This window comes from Caloenas nicobarica, chromosome Z, assembly GCF_036013445.1.
Source record: "Caloenas nicobarica isolate bCalNic1 chromosome Z, bCalNic1.hap1, whole genome shotgun sequence".
NCBI classification, from domain to species: domain Eukaryota; kingdom Metazoa; phylum Chordata; class Aves; order Columbiformes; family Columbidae; genus Caloenas; species Caloenas nicobarica.
This window is the reverse complement of record NC_088284.1, coordinates 73,525,710-73,553,577: the sequence shown is the minus strand read 5'-3', so window position 1 is coordinate 73,553,577 and position 27,868 is coordinate 73,525,710. Positions and strand designations below refer to the sequence as shown.

The following is a 27,868-nucleotide window of genomic DNA, read 5'->3' as shown; positions in this document are numbered from 1 at the left end:
GGTCAGGCGAACGCGACGGGCAGGCGGGCGCTGAGAAGAAAGGCCCCCCTGGAGCCCTGAGAGGCGCAGAGGTCTGGTGATCGGGGCGGGAAGGGACAGAAAATGGCGGAAAAGGGAGGTGGGAGTGAGGGGAGGGGGTGTTTTGTTTCTGTGAGGGAAAGGCGCTGCAGCTGTAGGTCTGCGGGCCGTGACAGAGGACAGATCGGGGTGGGTGAGAAGTCACTTGGGCGTTAGTGTGGGTTATGTGTCGGGGCTGCGGAGTTTGAGTGCCAACTCCAGGCTGCGGCGGCAAGTGTCTTTGTATAGCCGTTAATTTAAATTAAAGTACAGTTCTGTGCTTCGGCTCACACCGGCCCTAGTCCCACCACCCCCCCCCCAAAAAAAAAAAAAAAAAATTATGCCTGTTCAGCTCGCTTGCTGTGATTTCCAGAAATGTTCCCAGTCGAGCAGAGTAAAGAGAATCTTTTCAAAAACTGCAAGCACGTCTCATTGGAAGAACAGCCGTTTCTGCATTGGTCAGAGCAGAAAAGCAAAGTCAGCCGAATGCATTTACTTTCCTACAGCTGCTGTAAAAACAGACCCGTGTTGTGCTGTCAGCTGGATGTAGCGTTGGCCCTGCTGTAAAACCGGTTGTATTGAACTACCTAGTTTATAGTCTGAGCTTATTTTAATCATTTGAAATAATTCAGGCTGCAGGTCTACGGTACAGGGAAAAATTTTCTGTATGTCTTCTTGCTTCAAGAATTACATTGGACGCAGCTTGATCTGTTCAAGGCATTAGTGTGACAGCACTGCTGCCGGAGGTACTGCAGCTAGGAGGCACTTGATGTCCGATACATCTGGGCAACATACTAAGAAAAAGATGGTTTTAAGTATGGGGAAGAATCAGTCCAGCACGTAACTATATAGCCATCATTACATGCCACTTTTTATTTGGCAAATCGAAAATCTTTCAAAATGGATTTTTGAATCATTTTTGATTGGTAAGAAATCTGCAATCTGTGGCAAATGTGCTTGCATGTTTCTTGCCTGAAGGCCAGTTCCCGATTAGTTTCTGCGAGAGGCGGCTGCTTGGACTGCACAGCAGGTGGCACCTGGTTGCTCTTCAAAGGGCTGAAATCAGAAAATTAGAATAAAGAACCAGTTGTTGGAGTTTAACCCCAGCTAGTGATCAAAACTACAGTAGCTGCTTGCTCGCTTTCACCACCTCTTCCCCCCCGCCACCAAATAGGGAAGAGAATTGAAAGGGAAGGGAGAAACTCATGGATTGAGATAACAGTTCAATAAAATAACAAAATAATACTCATATAATAATATATATAAAATCAAAGATAACTCAATGTAATTCATCACCAACTCGGTCTGCACCAAGCAGCCAGTCCCAGGAGGAGAGAGAGCACCTTGGTCCTGAACAGCCAGTGCTGAGGAGAGAGAGAAAAGACCAAAGAGGCAGAAAGGCCCAGATGGCAACTGCAAAATGGCAGAATGGCAAAAGGCTAAACTAAAGGAACTCCCTAACAGACTCAACCAAAACGGAGCAGAACCAGAACCGGACTAACAAGCCGGAAAAACAGACTCTCATTAAATACAAAACAAGATGTTAATGGCATGGAATATAAGCAGGGTCTGATTTGCTCAAATAACCAAGAAGCCAAGTGCACTGTAGCAGAAATTGCTCAAGCCACAGGCTTCACCCCTGTGGACATGGACCGCATGTCATCAGCCGATGAGACCAAGAACATGCCCCTGTACCTCTTGGAGCCTGGAAAACTCTTGTCTTTTTAGCTCTGGGGCTCTTTGCTTCTTCACATACGACCTGATCCAGCAGGTCATCCACATGTACGTCAGGCAGCAGAAGAACAAGTTCACAGAATCACAGAATGTTAGGGATTGGAAGGGACCTCAAAAGATCATCTAGTCCAATCCCCCCGCCGGAGCAGGAACACCTAGATGAGGTTACACAGGAAGGGGTCCAGGCGGGTTTTGAATATCTCCAGAGAAGGAGACTCCACAACCTCCCTGGGCAGCCTGTTCCAGTGTTCCGTCACCCTCACTGAGAAGAAGTTTCTTCTCAAATTTAAGTGGAACCTCTTGTGTTCCAGCTTGAACCCATTACCTCTTGTCTTACTGTTGGTTGTCACCGAGAAGAGCCTGGCTCCATCCTCGTGACACCCACCCTTTATATATTTATACACATTAATGAGGTCACCCCTCAGTCTCCTCTAAGCTAAAGAGCCCCAGCTCCCTCAGCCTTTCCTCATAAGGGAGATGCTCCACTCCTTTCATCATCTTTGTTGCCCTGTGCTGGACTCTCTCCAGCAGTTCCCTGTCCTTCTTGAACTGAGAGGCCCAGAACTGGACACAATATTCCAGATGAGATCTCACCAGGGTAGAGTAGAGGGGAAGGAGAACCTCTCTCGACCTACTAACGACCCCGCTTCTAATACACCCCAGGATGCCATTGGCCTTCCTGGCCACAAGGGCACAGTGCTGGCTCATGGTCATCCTGCTGCCCACCAGGACCCCCAGGTCCCTTTCCCCTACACTTCTCTCCAATAGGTCATTCCCCAACCTATACTGGAACCTGGGGTTGTTCCTGCCCAGATGCAAGACTCTACACTTTCTCTTGTTATATTTCATTAAATTTTTCCCCGCCCAACTCTCCAGCCTGTCTAGGTCTCTTTGGATGGCAGCACAGCCCTCTGGCGTGTCAGCCACTCCTCCCAGCTTGGTGTCATCAGCAAACTTGCTGACAGTACACTCAATTCCCTCATCCAAGTCGTTGATGAATATATTGAACAGCATTGGTCCCGGTACTGACCCTTGAGGCACTCCACTAGATACAGGCCTCCAACCAGACTCCGCCTCATTGACCACGACTCTCTGGCTTCTTTCCTTCAGCCAGTTTGCGGTCCACTCCACAACCCGATTGTCCAGACCATACTACCTCAGTTTAGCTGTGAGGATGCTGTGGGAGATGGTGTCAAATGCTTTACTGAAATCAAGGTAGACCACGTCCACCGCTCTGCCATCATCAATCCACCTTGTTATGTCTTCATAAAAGGCTATAAGGTTGGTCAAGCATGATTTCCCCTTGGTGAAGCCATGTTGACTGCCCCGATGACCCTCTTATCCTTGATAGGCCTTAAGATGGCACCAAGGATAAGGTGTTCCATCACCTTCCCAGGGATGGAGGTGAGGCTGACCGGTCTATAGTTACCTGGGTCCTCCTTCTTGCCCTTTTTGAAGCCTGGAGTGACATTTGCTTTCCTCCAGTCCTCAGGCACCTCTCTCATTTCCCAAGACTTGGCAAAGATGATGGAGGGTGGTCCAGCAATGACTTCAGCCAGCTCCCTCCGCACCCATGGGTGCATCCCATCTGGACCCATGGATTTATGGATGTCCAGATTGCTTAATTGCTCCCTAATCCAGTCCTCATCAACCAAGACAAACTCCTCCATTGCCCTGCCTTCCTCTGGGGCCTCAGGGGTACGGGGCTCCTCAGGACAGCCTCCGGCAGAGTAGATAGAGACAAAGAAGGCATTCAGGAACTCCGCCTTCTCTGTATCTTCTGTCACCAGGGCACCCACCCCATTCATCAGTGGGCCTACATTGCCTCTGCCATGTATTTGAAGAAGCTCTTTCTGTTGTCCTTGACCTCTCTTGCCAGGTTTAACTCTAAGGAGGCCTTAGCTTTCCTAGTTGCCTCCCTACATCCTCTAACAACAGCCTTATATTCTTCCCAAAAGTTGTACAAGGTCGCTATAGAGGTGGTCAACACAACGCTGCCTTGCATGGCCTATGTCATGCTGTCACTCATCTACCTGCCCGGGGTGCTGGCAGCCTGCTCACAGCTCTACTGCAGCACCAAATACAGGTGTTTTCCAGATTGGCTCGACCAGTGGCTCCAGCACCAAAAGCAGATTGGGCTCCTCAGCTTCTTCTGTGTGGCTTTGCACGCCATGTACAGCGTGTGTGTGTCCATGCGCTGCTCCCAGTGCTACCAGTTAATTGAGACAGCCGTCAGGCAGGTAATCGGGATGCTTTTCAGGTCATCGCCTGTAGTAATCTTCTACACATATCCAGGTGTCGTGTAGCAGCCTTAATAACGTGGCTTTTGCATTCACTTTCTAGAGCATGTGTGAGACAGTGGGAATAAGCTGCTATCTGTACAAGCACTTCTTCCATGAAGGAACAGCCTTTCAGTACTTAAAGGGGGCATATAAGAAAGATGGGGACAGACTTTTTAGCAGGACCTGTTGCGAAAGGACAAGGGGTAATGGTTTTAAACAAAAAGAGGAGAGATTCAGGCTAGACATGAAGAAGAAATTTTTTACAATGAGGGTGGTAAAACACTGGCCCAGATTGCCCAGAGAGGAGGGAGATGCCCCATCCCTGGAAACATTCAAGGCCAGGCTGAACAAGACTCTCAGCAACATGATCTGGGTGAAGATGTCCTTGCTTATGGCGGGGGGCTGGTCTAGATGACCTTTGACAGCCCCTTCCAACCAAAACTATTCTACGATTCTATGCCAGTCAAGGTCCGTCTCATTGTGCCTCCCTTAGCAGCTGCCTCACATCTGCAGATTGAGCCCAGAAAGACCTTGGCTTCCAGAAAACAGCTAAGATAACAGTTAGCTCTTACATTCTCTCCATTCCAACTCAAGAACACTGGAAAGTTACTTGAAGAAAAACATCGATTCTGTCCTGGCATGTTATCTTCTTGTTCTCAAACTACATCCAAACAACAACTGTGCTAGCTGCAAAAAAGAAGAGTTTCTAACTGCGTGAAGAAAGTTAACTCGATTTCAGTCAAACCAGCATACCACTTCTGATGTGAAAGGCTTTCCACTATAAAGATGACCATGTATGTTCTCTGTTTGCATATGACATGAGAGAGAGGAATAATTTCACCATTCTTAAGTTGCTGCATACTACCTTTGACCTCATAGGCCCTAAAAAATGAGTGCATCTGGCTTAATGGTAAAATGTGCTATTTTAGTTATAATCTTCAATTTTAAGGAAAAAAAAAGTTGCAGCTGCCTAACATGGAGTTAGCATGTTGGAATGAATATAGCATGTGGTTTGAGGAAGGTAAAGGTATTTTTAGCAGCTGCTTATCTAAGATAATTTTTAGTATTATTATACCATAATGTGCATTGTACTAAATGTATAGCAGATAACTTTCCTAGCTCTGAAGTCACTCTACAAAGGTAAATGTATAGTGTATCTTCACTAGTTTGTGAAATGAGTACTTTAAGAATTGGGAAACGGTTTGATTTTAGTAAGTATATGATAATAGAGCACAAAATTAATGATAATATCAGTTCAGAAAGACGTGGGTTTGTTGAAACCCACTAGTGTGCTCACTAGAATCTCTTAAGGACTGAAAGCATGGTCACAGCAGATATATAAAAGATGATGTTCTATTTTGGTAAAGAAACACCTGTTTCTTTTTATCTCATGGGGTGAACTTAACACAAAGCTTTTTTGGTAGACATATTGTAAGGGTTGTTTTCTGGGTTTTGGTGGGGTTTTTTTGCAAATCATGCTTTAGTGATGTTGATTCTTCATTCAGAGGAGATAACTGTTCTTTTTTTTTTTTCTTCTCAGGACTCAGTTCTGGTGAAAGAAATTACAGTGTGTACATCCTGAATAAATCTCCCATTAGAGTTTTCTGGTTCTTCAGGTATTTTGAAGATATCCTGTAAAAACCTATGCTAAATAATAAGTAAAACCAGCAATAATAAATAAATATGAAATTAGGGACATGGTTTAGGGCTAGAGTTAGCTTATGATTGGACTTGATGATCTCAAGGGTCTCTTTCAACCAAAATGATTCTATAATTAGATTTCTAGTTGCCATTATGTAGTCACAGAAGAATAGGGTAGGGATTTTGAGAGGTCATGTAGTCTGTACACCTGGGCAAAGCCAGACCAGACTGATCAGATTGCTTACAGGCATGTGATGTAAAAATTTTGAATGATGGAGATTCCACAATCTCTTGAGGCAGCCTGTTCCAATATCTGACCCTGTCATGGTTCGGGGTGGGGGAAATCCCCGAACTTTCCACATATCATTGGAAAAGACTGTCTTGCAAGCTACATTCATCATGTTTTACCCTGCTGCAGTGCACTCCCCTCAGATGAGCTGGTTTCCATTTTCTCAGTACTGTCTTGGCAGCTGTAGAAAGTTGTAAATCTCCCTGTAGCTTTTGCTTTCTGGAGGCTGAACAAAGCCATTTCTCTCAAGTTTTTCTCATGTTACATTTTCCAGTCCCTTCATCGACTTGGTGACCCTACACTGGACTTGCTCAAGTATGTCAGTGACTTTCTTGTACTGGGGAGCTGAGAACTCAACATGGCGCTCCAAATGCAACTGGTCTAAGTTCAGGGTGGTGGAGAAGGACTCTGTCCTTTCAGGTCCAGGTGTTTTATAAGGACATCAAACATTATGGCTGCTAATATGATCCCCAAGGGATGCCACTAGTAATGGGCTGCGAACTGGCCTTTGTCCCACTGAGCACAATCCTGCAATCCTCTACCTTCTTATCCAGTTATGCACCAATTTATCTCACCAGTTTGGCAGTAAGGATGCTACAAGAGATTGCATCAGTGACGTGTTTGTATCTGATTCTTTGCTGTGTTTATGCAGCTTTATTTGCTTAAAATGTTTTTCATGTGAAAAAAACATGCTTCTCTCAGTCTAAAGCAGGTACAGATTTCCTTGCACCAATCAACAGCATCCAAGATCCACTAGTGTAGGTTATGGCTCAGTTTCCTGGGAAATTTGGGACCACAGGTGAACTGGCAAATCTAGTCAGTTATTCAAAGTTTCATTAGGACATTGAAATTCACTAATCTTACAGTTTGAGAAGGGAAGCAAGAACAAAGGTTAAACACCAGACTCAGCAGGTGTTTATTCATATTAAGCAGGCAATTTAGAAATTCTAACCTTCGTTCTGTCAGATAACTGAGACTAAAGTACATTTCTGATCTATACAAGTTGAATACCTACTAGGTGTTGTTTCTTCTGTGGTGACACTGCAGTCTCCTTGTCAGGTGGGTTTCTATCTGCTCGAGCCTATTCCTCTCATGAGCTAATATTCCCATTAAGATTTACAACCCTTGAAAAGAAAGGTCCTGGAGGAGACAGTGAGACCTTAAAAGGCTGGCAATCCCCCTCAGCACACAAGTGCGACAGACCAGTGCATGCTTGGGGTTCTCGGGTGGGAAAAGCTGTAGCCAGAGAAACCAGAAGTCTGGAGAAGGACTGACTGTCTTCTGAATCTCCGCTTGCAAGAAATATGTATGATGCTTCCCTGAAGGATTGACGATGACAACTTTAAGTCTTGCACGTTTGAAGAGATGCTGATCTTCGCAAAGTACCAGAGGTAACACCTGTTCCAGTGTTTCACCACCCTCATTGTAAAAAATTTCTTCCTCATGTCTAGCTTGAACCTCCCCTCTTTTACATTTAAAACCATCACCCCTTGTCCTATTGCAACAGGCCCTGCTAAAAATTCTGTCCCCATCTTTCTTACAGGCCCCTTTTAAGTACTGAAAGGCCACAATAAGGTCTCCCCGGAGCCTTCTCTTGTGCAGGCTGAACAACCCCAACTCTCGCAGCCTGTCCTCACAGCAGAGCTGCTCCAGCCCTCTGATCATCTTGGTGGCTCCTCTGGCCCCTCTCCAACAGGTCCATGTCTGTCCTGTACCGAGGGCTCCAGAGCTGGACACAGGACTCCAGGTGGGGTCTCACCAGAGCGGAGCAGAGGGGCAGAATCATCTCCCTCCACCTGCTGGCCACGCTCCTTTTGATGCAGCCCAAGAAATGATTGGCCTTCTGGGCTGCAAGAATCATAGAATTATTTTGATTGGAAGAGACTCTTAAGATCATGGAGTCCAACTGTAACTTAAATCTAGCACTAAACCATGTCCCTAAAAGCCTCATCTATATGTCTTTTAAACACCTCCAGGGATGGTGACTCCACTACTTCCCTGGGCAGCCTGTTCCACGGCTTCACAACCTCTTCTGGGAAGAAGTGTTTCCTAATGTCCAATCTGAACCTTCCTTAGCACAACTTGAGACCATTTCCTCCTGTCCTGTCACTTGTTACTTGAGAGAAGAGACCAACCCCCTCCATGCTACAGCCTCCTTTCAGGTAGTTGTAGACAGCAAGGTCTCCCATCAGCCTCCTTTTCTCCAGGCTGAACAGCGCCAGCTCCTTCAACTGCTTCTCATCAAACTTGTGCTGCAGACCCCTCACCAGCCTCATCACCCTTCTCTGAACTCTCTCCAGCACCTCAATGTCTTTCCTATAGGGAGGGGCCCAAAACTGAACACGGGGTTTGAGGTAGGGCCTCATCAGCGCTGAGTACAAGGGAACAATCAGTTCCCTACATTGCCAGCTCATGTCCAGCTTTTCATCTACCAGTTTCCCCAAGCCCTTCTCAGCAGGGCTGCTCTCAGTCCCTTCATCCCCCAGCCTGTATTGATACAGGGGGTTGCCCTGACTCAGGTGCAGGACCTTGCACTTGTCATTGCTGGACCTCATGAGGTTCACATGGGCCCACTTCTTGAGCTTGTCCAAGTCCCTCTGGATAGCATTGTGTCCATCAAGCATGTCAACCACACCATTCAGCTTGGTGTAATCTGCAAACTTTCTGAGTGTCCACCTGATCCCACTCTCCATGTTATTATTAGTTATTAATTAATTATTTATTATTATTATTAGTATTACTTAGAAGAACTTAGCTGAAAAGAAAATTCACTGAAAGATAATTGGTTCTGTTTTGGACAAATATCAATTGGATATTTTCAGTTGATATTTTTCAAATATCAGTTATCTCAGGACTCTGGGATGCATCTTGTCAGGTCTCACAGATTTATGTATGTTCAGGTTCCTCAAGTAGTCACGAACCTGGTAATCACTTACAGCAGGATGGACTTTGCTCCCTCAGACCCTGCTGTGCGGTCCGTCCACTGACAAAGTGTCAGAAGAGATCTTGCCAGTGAAGACTGAGGCAAAAAATTTGATGAGTACTTCAGCCTTCTCCTCATCTGCCGTTACCAGTTGGCCCAGTCTTGCTCATTGGGGGTGGTGGTGGGGATACGCTTTCTCTGACCTTCCTTCTCTGGCTGACATACCTGTAGAAGCCCTTCTTGTTATTCTCTGTGTCTCTTGCCAAGTTCAGCTCGAGCTGTCCCTTGGCCTTCCTGACCCATCTCTGCACAACCGGGCAGTGTCCCTGTACTCATCCCAGGACACCTGTCCCTGCTCCCACCGCCTGTGCATTTCCTTCTTGCCCTTCAGTGTGACCAGCAGGTCTTGACTCAGCCATGCCGGCCTCTTGTGCTCCTTACCCGATTTCTTACATCCGGGGATCGCGAGCTCTCGTGCTCTGTGGAAAGCCTCCTTACAGATCTGCCAGGTATTTTCTGCTCCCTTGTCCCTGAGGGCAGTTTCCCAGGGGTCCCATTGACTAACTCCTTGAAGAGCTGGAAGTTGGCTTTCCTAAAATCCAGGGTCCTGAGTTTACTCTTTGCTGTCCCACAGCCCTCAGGACTGCGAATTCCACCAGTGCACAGCTCTACAGCCCAGGTATGACATCACCAATTAGCTCACTTGTGTTGGTGACCAACAGGCCAGTATCGCATCCCCCTGGCAGGGCTAGATGGATGCTCCTTTTTACAGACCATAGGAAATGTCTCAGTTAGAGCGGATGCGAGTGACCAGTTTTGATCAGTGATGAGAGGCAAATCTGCCAGGGGCTGTACGTCACTGCAGGATGCCTCCTCTGTTGTGGCACTGGGCCTGTAGGATGGTGTTTTGCACAGGTATACCACTTTACAGTTGCTGTGGAATATAACTTTAAAGTACTCTGCTGAGCTGATGTGCACTGTGGGAGCAGGGAGGTCCTCAGGCCCCTTTTGCCAGATGCTGTCTGCTGTCTAAAGCAGTGATACAGCAGGTGCTGATCTCTGCTCTGTGCTTCCACCCTGACACTGCAGTTCCTTAGACTCTCACTGACTTCTGTGCTGGTTTCACTGAAATCAAGTTAATTTCTTCATGCAATTAGAAACTCTTCTTTTTGTAGCTAGCACGGTCATTGTTTCGATTTAGTTTGAGAACAAGAAGACAACACCCCAGAACAGAATGAATGTGTTTCTTCAAGTAACTTTCCAGTGTTCTTGAGTTGGAACAGAGAGAATATAAAAACTTAATGTTATCTTAGCTGTTGTCTGGGAGACCAAGGTTTTTTCTCTACTCTACCTACAGATGTGGGGCAGCTAGGAAGGGGGAAGTGGATGGGACAGACTTTGACTGACATCCAGGCTGAGCAATGAGAATATTCCATGCCATTAGCATCATGTTTCATATTTATCAAGAGCTGGGTTTTCCAGGAAAGGAGACCCATTCTGGTTGTGCTCCATTCCAGTTGAGCTTCGTTTCAGTTGAGTTCCATTCAGGAGTTCCTTTAGTTGGGCCCTTTGCTGCTCTGCTGTTTTGTAGTTGGTCTGTGGTTCTTTTCTGCCTCTTTGACCTTTTTACTCTCTTCCTGGGGCTGGCTGCTTGGTGTGGATGGAGTTCATGAGGAGTTGCATTGAGTATCACTTATTTTATGCTTTGTTTTCAATTTATATTTATTAGTAGTACTACTAGTATATTAGTATTACTTTTGTTAGCTTATTAAACTGTTCTTATTTTGATCCACAAGTTTCCCCTTTCCCTTTCAATTCTCTCCCCTATTTGGAGGTGTCACAGGGGATGGAGTAAGCAAGGGGCTATTGTGGTTTTGGTTGCTAGCTGGGGTTAAACCAAGACAACTTCCCTTCTCTTTTTTTTTTTCCCTCTTATCTCTTTATCTTTTCATTTATCCATCTCAGTCTCTTCAGTACTATGGATGTATTGGAGTGGTAACAGGTATCTCTCGGATATGCTAGGGGGGCTAGAGCAGCGAGTTTCCTTCTTGAGGGAGAAGCTGTTTGCATGTGTCATGAGCAAGAACTCAATTCAAGGATGAATCTGCCCTTGTCATATTAGAGAAATTCAGGAGGAGGATTCAGGGGGGTTGCTGGTGCTTGAAAGTATGCTTGTAAGTTCCCGTTGGAGTGCACAGGGCTGTCTTATACACTACACTGAAAGAGACAAGGGTGCTTAACCTTTGTAGAGGTAAGTAATGAGAAATGTGGAAAGGAGCAGCCAACAGACAGACTTAGTAAGTCCTGAAGCTCTTGCAGTAACTTTAGAACATCAGATACCAGCTTGAGGTTTCTTGTCTTTTTCCTCCTAAACTAAAATTGCTTGCTTGCTTGCCATAGTCAGAAGTTTAGGATTTAATTTAAATGGAGTCTTCTAGAAATTTAAGCTTAATGGAGCTTTTAAAAAACCTGAGTTTTCTTTGGCAGCTGTAAAATCAAGTAAATGAAACATTTCTCTGGGTAGTGCAGTAACAGGCATGTACCTGCAAATGTATGAAGGGACACTATGTTGCAGGATGTCTCAACAGTTTTGATGAAACTTTGCATTTACTGATGCTGCAGCATGTGATTGGACCATATCAACATTTAAGCAAGGGGGAAGTAGAAAGAGTGCTTGAAAGAAGCTTGAGAGGGTCCCGCAGTGACCAGGGAATCACAGGTGGCCCTTAGAGATGCTTTGGCTTGGTTTGTCAGTCCAGGTCACCTGCTGTGTCCTGTCTGCCTTCCTATCTATGGGCTTCTTGTTTATTCTTTCTTATCAGACATAGTTCTTAAGATTGTCGTTTTATGTGCAGTTTCTAAAAGCTGAAGGGCAACTGCCCCATTTCAGTGCAGGTCTTGGCTTCCCTTTTCCCGTCCCTATGTGCACTTGCTCTGCAGGACTTTTGAACCTTTGTTGGAATTACAGCCTTTGAACAAAGTGCAGAACAGCACAGTCTCTCTACCAGGCAGTGGCTGCTCACCTCCAATCTTTGACCTCCTTCCAGGGTTTCATAACATTGCATAAGGAGGAGAAGTTGCAGACTCACTGTTCAATAATGCAGCGTCATGCTTGCTCAGATGTTGGAAGTATAGTGTCTGCCACAAGTAGTGTGGGGGTGGTGTGCCTTTGCCTTGTTTTACACCACAGGAAACAATTTCTGAGAGAGCATTGTAGTAGGTAAACCAGGGGTGAGGAATAGACAAGTTTTGCTAAGACTTGCAGGCACTTATGATTTGAGGCCGTATTCACTCCCAGATAATCGGTAATCCTGTCATGTATGGGGAATCCCGAGGTAGCCTCTGGACTGTGACTCCCTTGGTAGTCTCTAATGCCAAGAAGTCCTTTTAAGTTCATTTGTTTGTTCTTTGTAGAAGTGTTTAGAAAGTCCTTTATGCTGGTGCCTGGCTGATTGCTTTGAAATGCTGCAGGAGAGTGCTTAAATTGGGTCTGGAGGAAGGGACTAGATGAGACGATATCTTCCTGAACAAATTTGCTGTTGTGGTGGTTGGCGTTTTTTTCCTCAGCACCAATCTACAAATTGATTATGTCTGAGAGATATACTTTACTCAGTTTCTAATGATACCCTTTTCTTCCAATGTAGCTGGGTGCATAGCTGTTCCTGCTTCAGAATGGAGATGAAAGGAAACAAGTACCACAGCCATATCTGCAAATTAATTGTGATTGGCAGCAAGATGAACTATTAAACTAACCTGAAATTTGAGTTGAACTTATTTGTAACTAACAGGCTTCTAAGACAATTTTGTCCTCAAGGGTGGATTTGGGCAAGCCCAGGCTAGGCAACCATACCACACAGGATACAAATGTTAGTTGGAGTTATTTAGGGAAAGTTAACTTTGCTGATTTGACTCGTGCTCCCTTGAGAGCATTTCCACTCTTCTACTTTAATGTGAATATTCCCAAATTCCAGGTATCACCACCATCTCCTCCACCTCCAGTCAAACTCTCTTGATTTTCTCAGACTAGTCTGTCTTCTCTTTTATTCCTGACCTTCTTTTCCAGTTGCTAGTCTCTTCTATGGGATCCCAATTTTCACCTCTTTCCTTGTTCTCTCCTGTTTTCCCCTGAATTGTGCACCTCCTTCCCCATGGTGATTTTGAGGATTGAGCTGTAGTAACCTGTGTGAAGCTGCTTTGCCTGCAGCTCTGCTGCAGTTTGCACCAACTGCAGTGTCTGAACACAGACTGGTGCTTTTCTTCCTTACCTGTATCGTTAGTACACAAAGCCGAGAGTCTCTAAGCCATTTCCTAGGTGTCTGATTTTATTAAAAAAGCTGATAGAGATTGATGTAAAACTTTATTCCTTGAAAACTCGATGGGCTAGACCAAAGTACAAGATGGGTTTGAAGGACATCAGAATAAATGCTGCTTTGGACTTCAATTTCAGGAAAAGCTTTAATGTTTCTTTTGTAAAAATATCAGACAGAAATTCATCACCTCCTTTTTTTCCTAGGACTTGCCAGAAATTAATTATTTTTAGAAGAGTCTTTTTATCATCTTTGTGGACTGTCCTTTCTCAAGTTTTTATCATGGCTGCCTCTTTGCAGTAATGATTATAATGGCCGAGGAAACACTTTCTACAGAAAATACATAAAAGAAATGTGTTAATTGAACCCACTGACACTGACAACAAAATAGTTTTACAGCGCAGTGGTTACTGCTCTTAGACCTGAGATTGTGGCTATCACATGTTGCATCACTGCTGTTTGTGCTTTAGAGTTCTTTAATACTCTTAAGCAACATATTCCTTAACAGTCCTTATGATTTTATATCTAAAAATACAAAATAATCTTGGTTTGTTAACCTGGAAATTGGTTTGTGAATCCATTCATCAAGCATGTGTCTGTGTTCTGGTTTTTGTTTGTTTGGTTTGGGGCTTTTCGTTTTGCAGCCTACAGAAAACATCACTAGCCTTGAGATGGCTATGATAATTGCAATTTCAGTAAAAGGTGAGAAGTGGTCACCAGAAAATTTGTCTTGTTCTCAAAATTAGGCCTAAATGTAACAAAAATTGTTCAGTATCATTTGGAGGAAGGATCATTCTCTGCTGAAAAATCCGTGTATCACAAAAAGTAGAAATGGCCAATACTGATGGCACCTAGATTTGCAGATCATCAGGATTATGGCACGTATTTGTGCAGCTTCTTAGATTACCACATAGAGAAAACAAAGGACAAGCTAAAACAAGGGACAGCATGTTCCTGTACTCATACTGAACTGAAGAATCAAGCTATTAGGAGACGATGGTGGGAATGTAAAGAACAGGGCTGGAGCCTTAAGGCACACAGGCAAAAGAGACAAAAAGTGAGGAGTCAAAACTGATGACTCACAGAGATGGGACTGTATGGGAGACAAATGTTTCTGAATCACTGCTGGCACATTGGCTCATGGGTGCCAGCCTGGTCACCATCGCTTGTGCCTGGTCATTCCTGGCTGGAGCACTTGGGTACCTGTGTCTGGACACAGCACACGCTTCTGGGACATACACCTTCTTGTGCTTGTGTGGTCAGTTTTGTGTTAACTCTGTTCTCACCTTTTGCTCCTGTAAGACCCTTTGCTGAGTTTGCTTTGTTGTTGCTGCATTGTCACAGTATCTTTTGTCACTGAAAAGTACAGATAAGCAATGTTGATACCAGATGATACCAAAGCAAATACAGCAGCAGATGGGAATGCCAGGGGAGTGCCACATACTGCTTTTTTTTTTTTTTTTTTTAGGTCAGATGGCAATTGCTGCAGATAAGTTTTCTGTTAGCATGGTTCTTCTTGTGGTTGTATGTGGGATGTGAGGAATGCTGATTTTGGCTGCTTATTTGATGAATGCGGGATGCTTTGACAATAAGCTTGATGAGGAGGGCCACAAAAACGATCAGAGCACTGGAAGATCTTTCCTGTGAGGACAGGCTGAGAGAGTTGGGGTTGTTCAGCCTAGAGAAGGCTCTGGAGAGACCTTATTGCAACCTTTCAGTATTTAAAAGGGGCCTGTAAGAAAGACGGGGCAGACTTTTTAGCAGTGCCTGTTGTGATAGGACAAGGGGTGATGGTTTTAAACTAAAAGAGGGCAGATCAGGCTGGACTTGAGGAAGAAATTTTTTACAATGAGGGTGGTGAAACCCTGGCCCAGCTTGCCCAGAGAGGTGGACGATGGTCCATCCCTGGAGACATCCCAAGCCAGGCTGGACGGGGCTCTGAGCAACCTGATCTGGGTGAAATGTCCCTGCTCATGGCAGGGGGGCTGGACTAGATGAGCTTTGAAGGTCCCTTCCAACCCAAACTATTCTATGCTTCTATACATGCCCTGCTGTAGATGATTTCCCCAGCACACACTTGTAATTCAGGAATTCCTCACCTTTTCTGTGTTTCTCATTGAGGAACCAGGAATATCCCTGGCTCATCACAGAAAGTTGCTGAGTGCTGTTGAGTTATTTGGTCTGGTGGCTTTTGGTTTATACTAAATTACAGAGAGCTTGCCCTGTTCTCCCTGGTCCTTGTTTGTGCATCTTTAAAACGTTTTGTTGATTTACTCAGATCTCTGTTCCTAATTAGTACTTTCGTCTTTGCCACTACGTGTTGGTCTCTTCACACTTTCCACCCTTCATATTCTACTTGATTATTTTCACATGAAAAATAAAAGCTGAAGACAGTCCCTGGACAAAGTTTTCTCTCATGGCACATGCCTTATTGCAACACAATTGAGGCAAAAAGCCAAAGGTTTCTGCCGTCTCTTAAGGTGGCTCTGCAATGCACAGCAGTCCCAGCATGGAGAGGTCCCGCCACACCAGTTCTGATGCTTTGGTGGGTGCACTGGGAACAGTGCAGATGGCAGAGCCACAGATGTGGGTACGGGTGTCCTTTGAGGGCCTGCAGGCATCTCACTATGTAAATGTCATGGTAGTGTCCCCTTGTCATAGTGGTGTACGTATGGATCATTGGCTGTGTTAAATGATGGATTGAACAAATAATTCTATATTCACTTTTAATTAAGAGTTTTAGGGCTGGATGGGTAAAATGTGATTTGAAGAAACTGCTCTGGGAGATAGTTTCGGTCCCCACACTGTCGTATTTCATGGTTTCTAGGACTGTGAGCTTTTCGTGTTTGGCTTGGCACATTGCAGAACGTTTCCTGTGCAACTTGCCTGCCTGCTGAGTTGGGGCAGTCTGTTAAGGGTGATCTCAAATCTTAGTAGGAGAAAGGTGAATCACACTGAGTATGCCCTGTGACAAGCTTATTGAGGGTTTACATTTGCTCCAGTGGAAATGGACTAAGGGCGGTACTTACTCGGTCAATAAAAGCAGGTGGTTTTGCCTTTTAGAAGCTGTGTGTGACTGAAGGAGTCCAGCCACCAACTGGGTCCGGTGCAGAAGGCTATTGACAGGCCTTGACAGGAGAAGACACAGTTTTCCACCTGCCTGCTCTAAGTATAAATTTCTCTTTCTTTGCCGTTGTTGATGTGCTTGCTTATAGGAAGGAAAAAGGGGCTGTGAGGGTAAAACAAATGCAAGTAATTTGTTTCCATCTTGTATAGAAAATGCTGGTGACAGTATGCTTCCAGTTCCAAGCCCTGACCTTGGCAACTGGAGAAGTATTTTCTTTCAACATACGAGGTGTCATGGAGAGAGGTCTTTCTTGCCTTTGTATTTCTCACGCTTTTGTTCAAGCTTGTAAATGTTTACGTTCAGTACTTATCTCATGTAATCAACGCAAAAGGGTGAGTTTTAAGTGTCTTGTGTTTGGGTTTTTTCGTGTGTGTGGGGTCGTTTGGTTGGTTGGTTGGTTTGGTGTGTGTGTTTGGTTTTGTTTGTTTGTTTGTTTGTTTGTTTTCCTTCTGGGATTTTTTATTCTCCTAAACTAGTAGATTTTCCCCTCTTCAGTTTCTTTAGAGCAGGAGCTGTACATCTTGCTGGGGCTGACTTCCCACACCAGGGCTTGCTGCCAGCAGACAGGGAGGTCTGGCAGTTTGCAGGCAGCTGTGAGTTGCTTAGGCAATGAGGGGGCTTTTCAGACATTTTCTTCATACAGAAATATTGCCATAGGATGCAAGCAGAGTCTGTCTTGTGTAATAGCAGGTTATCAAGATACTTTTATGCTTCATAAAGTCTCAACCAGCCCCCATGACCAGCCCAGCACCATTGGGCATCTCTTTGACAGATGTTCTTTGACCGTGCTGTTTGTTTTGCAGGATGGTGACTGCCAAGGTCTGGGCTCTGAAGAAGCATTTTGATGGTTTCCCCAAAGCCAGTGACTTTGAACTAAAAACGATAGAGCTGCCAAGCCTAAAGGATGGACGTAAGTGGAGTGCCACCTACTTTTACTCTTTCTAGGGGTTGTCTGGTTGCTGACAAATGGCTGTGCATCCGTAGAGCTGTTTGTATGTTTCTCTGGCTTGCATTTTTGAAAATGGGTTGGCATGGCTTGTGGCAAGCCAGGCACCTTAGCAGTGAAGGGCGATTGCCCATGAACAGGCATGCTGAAGGGTTTGGTGGGTTTTAACACATGTTGCCTTCTGATAATACCCCTTAAAACAGTGGCTGACTTCCTCTAACTCCAGCATGCAGCCTTTTGCAGTCTCACATTGCCTAATCACACAAATATAATAATAATAATAATAGTGGTAGTAGTAGTAATAACTTGTAATAACTAGACCACTGCAGCACACACAAGGAAAAGTATTATTAGGTGGAGACGAATGGTCAAAACTGCTGTGTGAATAAGAATTTAAATTAAAGTTTGTTTAACAGTGTATTTCCCAAGAACTAGCGACAGTAAAGTGGATTAGGCTTCCTAGAAATGATAGCCTAATGCTTTCTGTTTAAGGCAGTAATGTTATATTTGACCTGTGCCAAGGTTTCTTACCACCCTCTGCTGGCTGAGGCATTTTATATCAGGATTGAAAATAAGTGTTTTGCTTATGGGGTCTAGAGCTTTCTACAAAGAGAGGAGGCAGATAAAGAAAATAGGGTTGAAAAGAAGCTAGCCTGCTAAAGAGACACCATTGAAATTGTCTTTTGTAACATCACAGCAATAATCCAGGCAAAGTTAATGAAGGTAGTAGTCCTTTCTGGTAGTGTTTCCCTAAAGGATGATGGGATATGGGTTTTTTGAATTCCTGTAGCTTTTGCTGAAAGACTGACTCATGGAAATTATGCTTTACTGTACTGCTAATGCCCAGGAATTTGCTTTGTCTTTTATTGCAGAGTTGCTGCTTGAATCAGTGTTTCTCAGTGTTGATCCTTACATGAGGTATATCTTTTTCTTCTTTTTAAATTGCTCGCTAAGATATCTTATTTGATCTCCCACTTAAACCTCAAAAGAACATTTACTGGGAGCATCCCCTGTTGCCAGAGTCCCGTATGCCTTTGTCTGCTTTTTATAAAATGTGTGTAAATTACAAGACTCCCAATACAGAGCTGTTCCAGATTTAGCCAGGCATTAGGATAACGATGCTGCAGCCCTAGACTTTTCTTGGACTCTACTGTTGTTCCTTGTCATGTCTCTTCCACTGCAATGCAGCAGGCTCAAATGAGACTGCAGCCCTGTTGCAGTAGCTGCTTCCTGTACTTAAGGATACATTTTATAAATATGAAATTGCTGATATGCCCATGTTAATAGGTGGTGGTTCAAGCTAAGGGAGACTGGGTAGCTCGAAGAAGTCTGGTGGACCCTAGTGTCAGAGTCTCAGCCTTCTTGGAGTGGTGGACCAGGCTGGGAAGATTAATGTTGTTGTGTCCCCAGCAGTCTAGCCCAACATTCAGTCAAGATGGGATGCTTAAATGGCTGGCCATGGAAAACCTCATGTTATGTCATTACAGCAACAATCTCTTTGCAATCTGTTCAGTGTCACTGCTTATGGTCTCTTTCTGAGTCAGACTGTACCTACTGCTTCATCGAATATCTGGGACATCATTGAAGTTGCTTGCAGTAAGCCATCTCTCTGCCTGTGTTACAGACCTTACAGTCAAAGGGACATGAAGGAAGGGGACATAATGATCGGCTCACAGGTTGCCAGGTAAGATCTTTAGTTCTTGTTATCCATACACATGGCAGATCTCAAAGGAATATACTGGCATTCGGGACATCTGCAGCCTGCACTACCTATTGTTGACATGAGTCGACATCTGCAGCTGTATTCTTATCTGTAATTGGCTGGATTGTGGTTTTTCTCTAAGAACCTCTTTTGCCTTCTTGGAGAGCATTTAGGCATCTGATACAATCATTATATTCTGGCAATAATGTTTTCAAAGGAATTTTTTACAAGCAGAGGTATCAAGGATCAACCATTGAACTTCTCATAAGTGTCAACTTCACGTTTTAAAATCTACTGTGCTAGTAATTGCATGCCCGAAACTGTGCATGCCATCTACTCCAGCTGAGAATATCTCAGTGTTGCCTAAGATACGGCTCTAGCCAAAGGGTTATCTACCCTTAAATCCATCCTTCCCAAGCTTGTGGTAATTTAGCTATACAGATGTTTCCCTTTGTCAGCTTGTTCCTGCTGTGCTGCCTCTAAGCTGCTGCCCAGAAACATCTGTGGCCTTTGACTTTTGTGTTTCTTTGCAGGAATATGAGGGCTGGGATAAATTACAACCAAGCCTGATGAATAGAAGGGCAACTGTTTCAAATATTTCAAAGCTGCTTACCTACCCCTTCCCAATGTAGTTTTCCCATTGGGGAAAAAAGTTGAATTTTCATTTGGTATAGAGAGACTGCAAGTATGAACTTCTCCCTTTTATTAGACACTGCTTTCTATCTGGTTTTGTTAACCCAAGAGGTTCCATCTTCAGGCTCTGCAACCTTTAAATGAGGTGCAGGTTGTCTGAGAAGGAAACTGCTTGTTATGGCCGGTCTCTGACATCTTGCTTTAATCTTGGCATCCTCTTTCCTGCCTCCTAGCTCACAGAAGCCTAGTCTGAATTCACACTGGACTGGTGCTAGTCAAAAAAAAGTTGGCATCAATGTGGGAATGTTGGATTTGTTGTGGGCAGGGCTGAGTCTAGAATCATCTTTCACCAGAATACCCCTAGTGATGAGAGATTGTAGACATTTCAGGAAAGACATCAGAAGCCTATAGCATCAGCAGGTGAGGGCTAAGTGTCCTGATGCGAAATATTTCCTTTCTCCTGCATCACTGGACAACAGGAATACAGGAGGGAAGAGCCAGTAATGATTTGTCTCTGACAGGAGTATTTTTTTTTTCTTCTTCTTTTAAACAGGATTGTAGAAAGCAAGAATCCTGCTTTCACCGTGGGGGCGTTTGTCGTGGCTAAGGGTGGCTGGAGAACGCATTTCATCTCTGATGGGAAAGAGCTATTACTCCTTCCATCTGATTGGCCAGAATCACTCCCCAAATCTGTGGCTCTTGGGACAGTTGGCATGCCAGGGTAAGTCTTGAGATCCAAAGGCAACAATCTCATGGATTTTGCTGTGCAGCATGTTTCTGCCTAGCTGTGTCATGTTTTTCCTTCATCTTGTTCTGCCACTATGTTGTCTGCTCACTCTGGTAAAGAACGTGTGCAATTCCAGATGCCCTTACCCTTTTGAGGGCCTGAAGTTTAGTCCATCCTATAGATCAGAAGAGATTTGCCTTGGAGATTATGGTGCCTCTCCTTGAGGAGTTGCAATAATGTAGGAAGAGAATCCAGGAGGGACTAGAATTAGCCTCAGTGGAAAGACTCAAACTTCACTGGTACCTGGACTAGTCTGCTTTTGCTGATTTGGCTCTTCTGCTATCACCGTATTTCCAGATTTGCCCCCAAAATGGCAAAAGACAGCTGTCATATCATGCAGCAAAACAGAGCTCCTTTAAGTCATACTGCAGCAGACAGAGCTGCTGTGCTTCAGGATCCATATTCACTTCTGCAGTCTTTCAGGCATCTTCTCAAATTTCTTCTCTCTTTCTATGTAGTTTGTACAGGAAATTGGGACTTGGCCAGCCCTGTTGTCATGGAAGGCTTTCGAAATGTTTGTAACATTGTGTGTGATGCAGAACTTCTCAGATTTCATTTTGACATCAGGCAAGATGTGTGTTTTTCCAGACAGCTGCTAGATGGATTCAGTTCACCCTTTCAGTTCGGACCTAGGGAGAAGCTCTAATCCTGAATTTAGAAGGTAGAAGAAGAATTTGTTGGGATTCTGGGCCAGTTGTTCATTTTGCTTCAGGAAGCTTGTGGAGCCTGATGTCATTCTGTATTTATATGATCAGTGGAACATGTTTGAGCTAAACTTTAGTGGTTCGTGTTGAGCGAGTAGCCATAGCTCTGCACAGTAGTCCTCAGGAGCAGTGTGCCCATCAGTTCAGCAAGTTTTTGCCACCATTTTTATCTTTTTCTGACAGCTTTGATTTGCGATGTGTATTGTTTAACCTTTGCCTCAGTCTGGTAGATACCAGCTGTCTACTGATTTATGTCTAGCTTGGATTTACTCTCTCTTCCAGTTTGTAACATAGTTGTCACCTTACAGATTTGTGTTTCTTTTTTTGGCTAGTGAGCACAGGGAAAACTGTTTTCACTTAAGGTAGTTTTCGGCCACAGTGTCCTGTTTCCCAGTAGAGAATCTGCTTTTTTCTGGGACGGCTGTGGAAAATGCCAAATTAAGAAGTTTGGGTTCATTTTTGCATTTCATGAAGAATGAGGGAGGCATTGTCAGGCACTGGAACAGGCTGCCCAGGGAAGTGGTGGGGTTACCATCCCTGGAGGTGTTTAAAAGGCATGTAGATGAGATTCTTAGGGACATAGTTCAGAGGTGGACTTAGCGGTGTTGGATTAATGGGCTGGACTCAGTGATTTTAAAGGTCTTTTCCAACCAAAATTATTATATGATTCTAGGAAAAGTGAAACTTGTTCTGATAGTGACAATATTTTAGTTCAATGTTGTCATCTCTGTGTCTGGCATCTTCTATTCCTCACTGAGCATTCTTTCTTTTTCTTCACAGCCTCACTGCATATTTTGGTCTGCTGGAGGTCTGCAAGATGAAGCCAGGAGAGACGGTGCTGGTTAATGCTGCAGCTGGTGCTGTGGGTTCTGTGGCAGGGCAGATCGCTAAAATTGGGGTGAGTGCCTTGGACTGCTCGTACTTGCAGGCCATGCATGATGATGAGGGCAAGCATCCCTGAAGGCATGCCTGCAGTAAGGTCTTGAGATGGCACAAGATTCTGAGGATCTAGCAAAGCTTGATGCATGTTTCCTAGAGCTCAGGAACTCATGTGGTGATGACAGCCTTACTTTAAGTATGAGCCCTCCACCTAGCACTCTGTGAGTGTCAGCCTGTGTTGTGAGGGTATGTTTAGAAATGCTTTTCTCCTTTCCTTGCAGGGCTGCAAAGTGGTTGGCTGTGCTGGCTCAGATGACAAGGTTGCCTATCTGAAAAGCTTAGGCTTTGATGAAGCCTTTAATTACAAGACTGTTGCATCTTTGGATGAAGCGCTGCGTAAAGCCTCTCCTGATGGCTACGACTGTTTCTTTGACAATGTGAGTTCAGGGAGAGGGCCTTACCATGAGCAGACTGTCATTTTCCATAAACTATAGCAGGAACTCAAATTGTGTACATCTAATTGAAGACTACACCGGGAACTTGATACTGAGCTCCATCTAATTGAAAAATGGTCTCTGTAAGAGCTTACTGCTTTCCTGTTCCCTTCCCACACTTATTTCTGTGGCTGACTTGGGCAGTAACAGAGAGAAAAACCACTGAAAGGCAAAGCTGGAATTTTGGTGATGTTTGGGAATGGAGAGAAAGAAGCTTTCACTCTCTGGAAAGTATGGCACATTTTGAGGAGGTGAGGGTCACGGTGAACATTCAGTTGATGCTGAGAGAGCTCCAGTCCATCCCTGGCCCCACCTTGGACCACAGGCCATTCTCTGCTGTTGCTGGAAGGGGACCGAAGTGTGGATGGCCCCACATGATCCAGGTGGCTACACTGGTACCTGACAACAAAACAGTTTCAAGACCCACTTGTAAAGTTGCTGGAATGGCCCATAGAGGGTTTCTGACCTCTCCCAGGTACATCTGGTGTTAATGGGGGCTCTGGACAGTTCTCAAGAGGCTTTTTGAATATGACCATCTTGTTTTGGAGGCTAAGAGAGTTTAACAGTGTGGATGCAGTCAAACAATATCAGTTCACCTTCAAGCCAGAGAACAAGCCCTGGCTTTTTAAATTTCGTAGTATAGCTAATGTATGGATTATACCTGGTAATATAATGCCTGTTACAGGAGTATTAGCTGAGAAATTGGCCTAAAACTCCCTGGCTATCCACCTGCTTTAAAGGGCAGCCATCATCACCCCTTTAGCATGTCTCTCTCTCAGCAGCCTGTCCGCTGATCCAGGGATGATTGGCACTGTCATTCTGTGTGGGTTGCAATGCACCCGCCTTGCCCTGGCAGTGAATATGAATGCATGGTGCCAGGGAAAAATGCTTGCCTCTGTGGCAGGAGCTCCTGGTTTCCTTACCTCACCCTTCCAAATTTCATGTCCTGTACAGTGAAGGTCTTAAACAGGTTTTATGGTCACATCCTTCCCTTGCCTCTCACTTCCAACTTCCGTGCGGAGTTCTCCCCAGCTGTAAATTTTCTCACAGCTTTGCTCCATTAAAAGCTTCTGAGTAAAGCACATCCCTATGTGGGAGAAGGGAGTCATTGAAACTTGTCATCACCATAATGTGAAAAGGTAAAAGTGCAGACTGGTGTGGAGGAAAAGCAGACGTGTTGCTTTTTAGTGCCCCTAGACATGCCCCTTAGGAGGAGGGATCTAAGGGCAAGTTCTGCCCAATGCTTCTGAGCCAAGCTTTGTGAAGCAGATTCAGAAATAACACTGATTCCCTGTGTTCGTAACTAATTTTTACAAGAGTGACATTAAGTCCTCATAGGTGATAAGTATAAGGGTTTCTGCAGCCACCTAGTCTTTGGAGTAGTGGAACTCACCTGTCCACTCCTCGATGGAACGTGTTGATGCAACAATGCAAGGTTGGCAGGTTTTGGCAGTCAATGCCCAGCACTGGATTGCCTCTAATGCTGCATGTGTTCTGTTTCTTGTAGGTGGGTGGAGAATTTTCCAGTGTTGCTATCCACCAGATGAAGACGTTTGGAAGGATTGTGGTCTGCGGAGCCATATCTCAGTACAATAACACTGTGCCTCAGAAAGGTATGAGACTGCTTTCTTGTGTCTAAGTTTATTTGCTGTTTGGTGAGAGAGAAAGATTTAATGGGAGTGTCTTGAGATTTTATTGTTGTTTCTGTATGCCGTTTAAGTATATATATGTGTGCACATTCGAGTAACTAACAGCTGCTCTGGGACAGCAGGAGTGTGACCACACTCCTTGTGTGTACGGGCACTTGTGCCCCTTGGTGCACACTCATATGGGATAGAGAACAGCAGTGGATTAGAAATGGAAGGAGAGACTAAACTACTTGAAACAGGATTCCCTGGGGCTCTGATGAGATCAGTAGAAGTCAGGTGTGGTAGCATGATGTCATTTATACAAAACGTACTTTTAGATAAGGAATGGATTTCTCTCGGGGTTTTAGATGAGGCATCTTAGTGGTTTTGTTTTGTTTTTCCATGTAAGATTTCAACTGCTGCTGCAGCTCCTGAGAAATGTGGCTGAGATTAATGTGATTTTATATTCATTTTCAATAGCATTACGTTTTCCAAATTTGCCTTCTAGAAGAAATGGGAGGTCTGAATTCTTTTTGACAACTGACTGGCTTTGGACTCCCGGATCACTTTAAAAATGGCACAGGTTTTTGAGACTGGGGAGACTATTACACATTTTTATGATTGAGGGAACTGTTTTTTTAATGTGTATCACTTTTTTTGAGATTTAGGAAGAGTGCGAGAGCTTGGCAGGCTAATCAAACAAGCTATGAGAACAGTATTTCCAGGATTCAGCTGAAAACCCTCAGCTGAAGATGAGGCAGGCCACTTGTGAATGAAACTGTTTTCAGAAGTGTCAGGTGTTTAGCCCTGCAGCTTTATGGACCAGGCCTTTATTTCCCTGGGTGGCTGGCTGTCCATGAATCCTTGGCCTTTTGTCCTGAAAATTCTGCCTGGAAAAAAATAGCAGTTGGTTGTAACTGGAACAAAGTGATTTGGTGGTCTTTACTGCCTAAGAGCTCTTGGGTCTTATTTTAAATGAAACTGATATTGCAGGTGGTTTGCTGGTTCCTTTCTCTGGCAGGTGCTTTCGTGCAGTTTCCAATGATCTTCAAACAGCTTCGAATGGAAGGATTTCTTGTGAGCAGCTGGTATAACCGCCGGGAGGAAGCTCTGAAGGCACTGCTAAAATGGGTCGTGGAGGTAAGGAAGGAAGGAGTAGTTTTCTGTAAGGTGTACTCACACCATAGCTTCCCTCTTTGTAAGGAGTCCCTTGTCATAGCTGTTGAGGTGAGGTCCCAGCGTGATACCTCTCTTCCACCTGACTTGATCTTTGAGCCTTTTGGGGACACTGAAGCCATAGTGAACATGCCTGATCCTTTCTGCTTTGTTGAGAACTGCAATATTAGTTTGTAGATGCAGATACATTCCAGAATACATGTAGGCATTGAAAAAGGATGCATCCAGGTAATTCAAAACACTTTTCTGGCAATAAAGAGTTTAATATTTAGGATGATTCCTCCATTTCTCATTCAGAAGTCTCCTTTAGTTTGTAGTATGGGAAAGGATTTCCATTGTTGTGTGCTGAAATTACTGGCAAGTATGGATGTTTTAATAGAATTGGAACTTGGGCTTTAAAGGGTCTTAATAGGGAATTTCTTAATTTTTATTTTTCTAAATGGATGCTGAGTTTAACACTCAGTTCATGGCTGTGAAAAGCTTGTGAGTGTGAACACTAAAGGCTAAGAGGCTCTAGCTTTTACAAGGGGATTTGGGATAGCTTAGCTTTTGACCACTTGGATTTGCAATTCCATACTTCCATATGGGTAAAGACAGGCCTGGCATTGACAAAGTAATCCCCTACCTGCCTATCTTTTGGAGGCCAAGTAGCACTAAATCTGTCCTGGTGTGTTTTTATAGCAGTGACTTTTGCTCTGTGTTACAACTCCAAGTAGAAGGTCTTGCAAAGAAAGCAGATGCTCACAACAGCCTACCTAGTTTTGCAAAGTTACCCTGCTGCACACCAGCTTGTATGTTTCAGGTGAAACATACAAGATAGAGAAAATTTGGTTACAATTTTAGTCTCCTGAGCATCATAGAATCATTTAGGTTGGAAAAGACCTGTGAGATCATCAAGTCCAACGATTAACCTAACATTACCAAGTCCACCTCTAAACCATGTTGCTCAGTGCCACATCTCCATGTCTTTTAAGCACCTCCAGGGATGGTGACTCCACTACTTCCCTGGGCAGCCTGTTCCAAGGCCCGACAACCCCTTCCATGAAGAAGTTTTCCCTGATATCAAATCTAAACCTCCCCTGGCACCACTTGAGGCCATTTCCTCTTGTCCTATCACTTGTTACATGTGAGGAGAGACCAACCCCCTCCATGCTACGACCTCCTTTCAGGCAGTTGCAGACAGCGATCAGGTCTCCCCTCAGCCTCCTTTTCTCCAGGCTGAACAGCCCCAGTTCCCTCAGCTGCTCCTCATCAGACTTGTGCTCCAGGCCCCTCACCAGCTTTGTTTCCCTTCTCTAAACTCTCTCCAGCACCTCAGTGCCTTTCCTGTAGTGAGGGGCCCAGAACTGAACACAGGATTCAAAGTGCGGCCTCACCAGCGCTGAATACAGGGGGGACAATGGTGAAAACTAGGCAGCTGGTGAACAAAAACTCATCAATTTCCTTTCTTCCTTTTGACAGGGAAAACTGAAGTTCCATGAACACGTCACTGAGGGATTTGAGAACATGCCAATGGCTTTCATCGGACTGTTTAAGGGAGAAAATCTTGGAAAAGCTGTTGTAAAAGTCTGAAGATCGGATATTTCTGGGAGACTGGCACAGTAGAATGTGATTCTGTTAAGTGCTTTTAACTCACTAATCAAAAGGCATGTTTCAGTCTTTTTGCTGGTGATGATAACTTCCATTAATAATTGAGCTAATAAGCATAATGTATGCCAATGGCTTTGCTCTTGAAGAACTTGAGAGCTGATTCCCAAAGCTATACACAAAAAAGAAAGCCTTAAAACTAGTGAATCTCCTCAGAACTGTAACAGATTTAATAGTAGCTTGAACCTTTCTATGTGTTGGCCTGTAGAAAGGAAAAGCAATTCCAAAAGCTTTGACAGATGATAGCATATCTGATGACTAATGTTTACCTATTGATTTGGCCCAGAGCTTGGCAAGAGGAAATTTTTTAACTAATATCAAAGAGCAAAGAACAGGCTAACACCACTTGGGGATTCCCAGCCTCCTCACTGGCTGGCTCTTTTTTTTTTTTTAACTTTAATCAAGAAATGTAGATATCTCAGTTATTCTGAGATAACAGAAAGAAAAAAATATATCTCTTAATGGATACTTTGCTTGTGTTATAGTTCTCTTTGCAGCTAACACAGAGTAGCTAAAATATTACAAGCACTTAGTTATCCCAGCAGATCTCACAGTACAGGTGGCATGGATAGGTAACTTCCATGAGTACTTTGGCCATTGGTGTCCAAGATTAGAGTTGACCTTTGCCATGGTGTTCACCCTGGCTCTCCTGGAAGATGAGAGCAATGTGCTGGCCCTAGCTGTGCTAAATTGGTGTCCAGGACCCACATGGTGCTGAGTAAAGGAGACACACAGATTAATAACAATAATTATCTTAGATGTATTGAAAAAGCCAGAACAAGAACCTGTTACTACATGATACAGACAGATACTGAAGATGAGCACGATTCTTCTTCAACTGCTGTGGAGGACTCCTTTGTTAATTTTTTAGGTCTCATTATTGATTTGTGAAGAGGGATCCTAAGTGGCCTT

At 44.3% G+C, this 27,868-nt stretch overlaps 1 protein-coding gene across 3 annotated transcripts; it reads left to right on the top strand.

Annotated features, from left to right (window-relative positions):
- The first annotated feature begins 21 nt into the window (after positions 1–21).
- PTGR1 (prostaglandin reductase 1) lies at positions 22–27,511 on the top strand. 3 transcript variants are annotated; one of them, XM_065656778.1, is made up of 12 exons: positions 22–71; positions 5,614–5,689; positions 16,297–16,402; positions 17,164–17,270; positions 18,179–18,224; positions 18,931–18,990; positions 20,195–20,362; positions 21,913–22,030; positions 22,293–22,448; positions 24,013–24,118; positions 25,155–25,273; positions 26,771–27,511. In XM_065656778.1, the coding sequence occupies exons 4-12, from the start codon at positions 17,165–17,167 to the stop codon at positions 26,879–26,881; spliced, it is 990 nt and encodes a 329-aa protein (XP_065512850.1). In that variant the 5' UTR covers positions 22–71; positions 5,614–5,689; positions 16,297–16,402; position 17,164; the 3' UTR covers positions 26,882–27,511. The 3 variants fall into 3 exon arrangements, with proteins under 3 accessions (XP_065512850.1, XP_065512851.1, XP_065512849.1); XM_065656779.1 differs by lacking the exon at positions 5,614–5,689 and having other exon boundaries at positions 47–71; XM_065656777.1 differs by lacking the exons at positions 22–71; positions 5,614–5,689; positions 16,297–16,402 and adding an exon at positions 16,980–17,050.
- Positions 27,512–27,868: the final 357 nt, after the last annotated feature.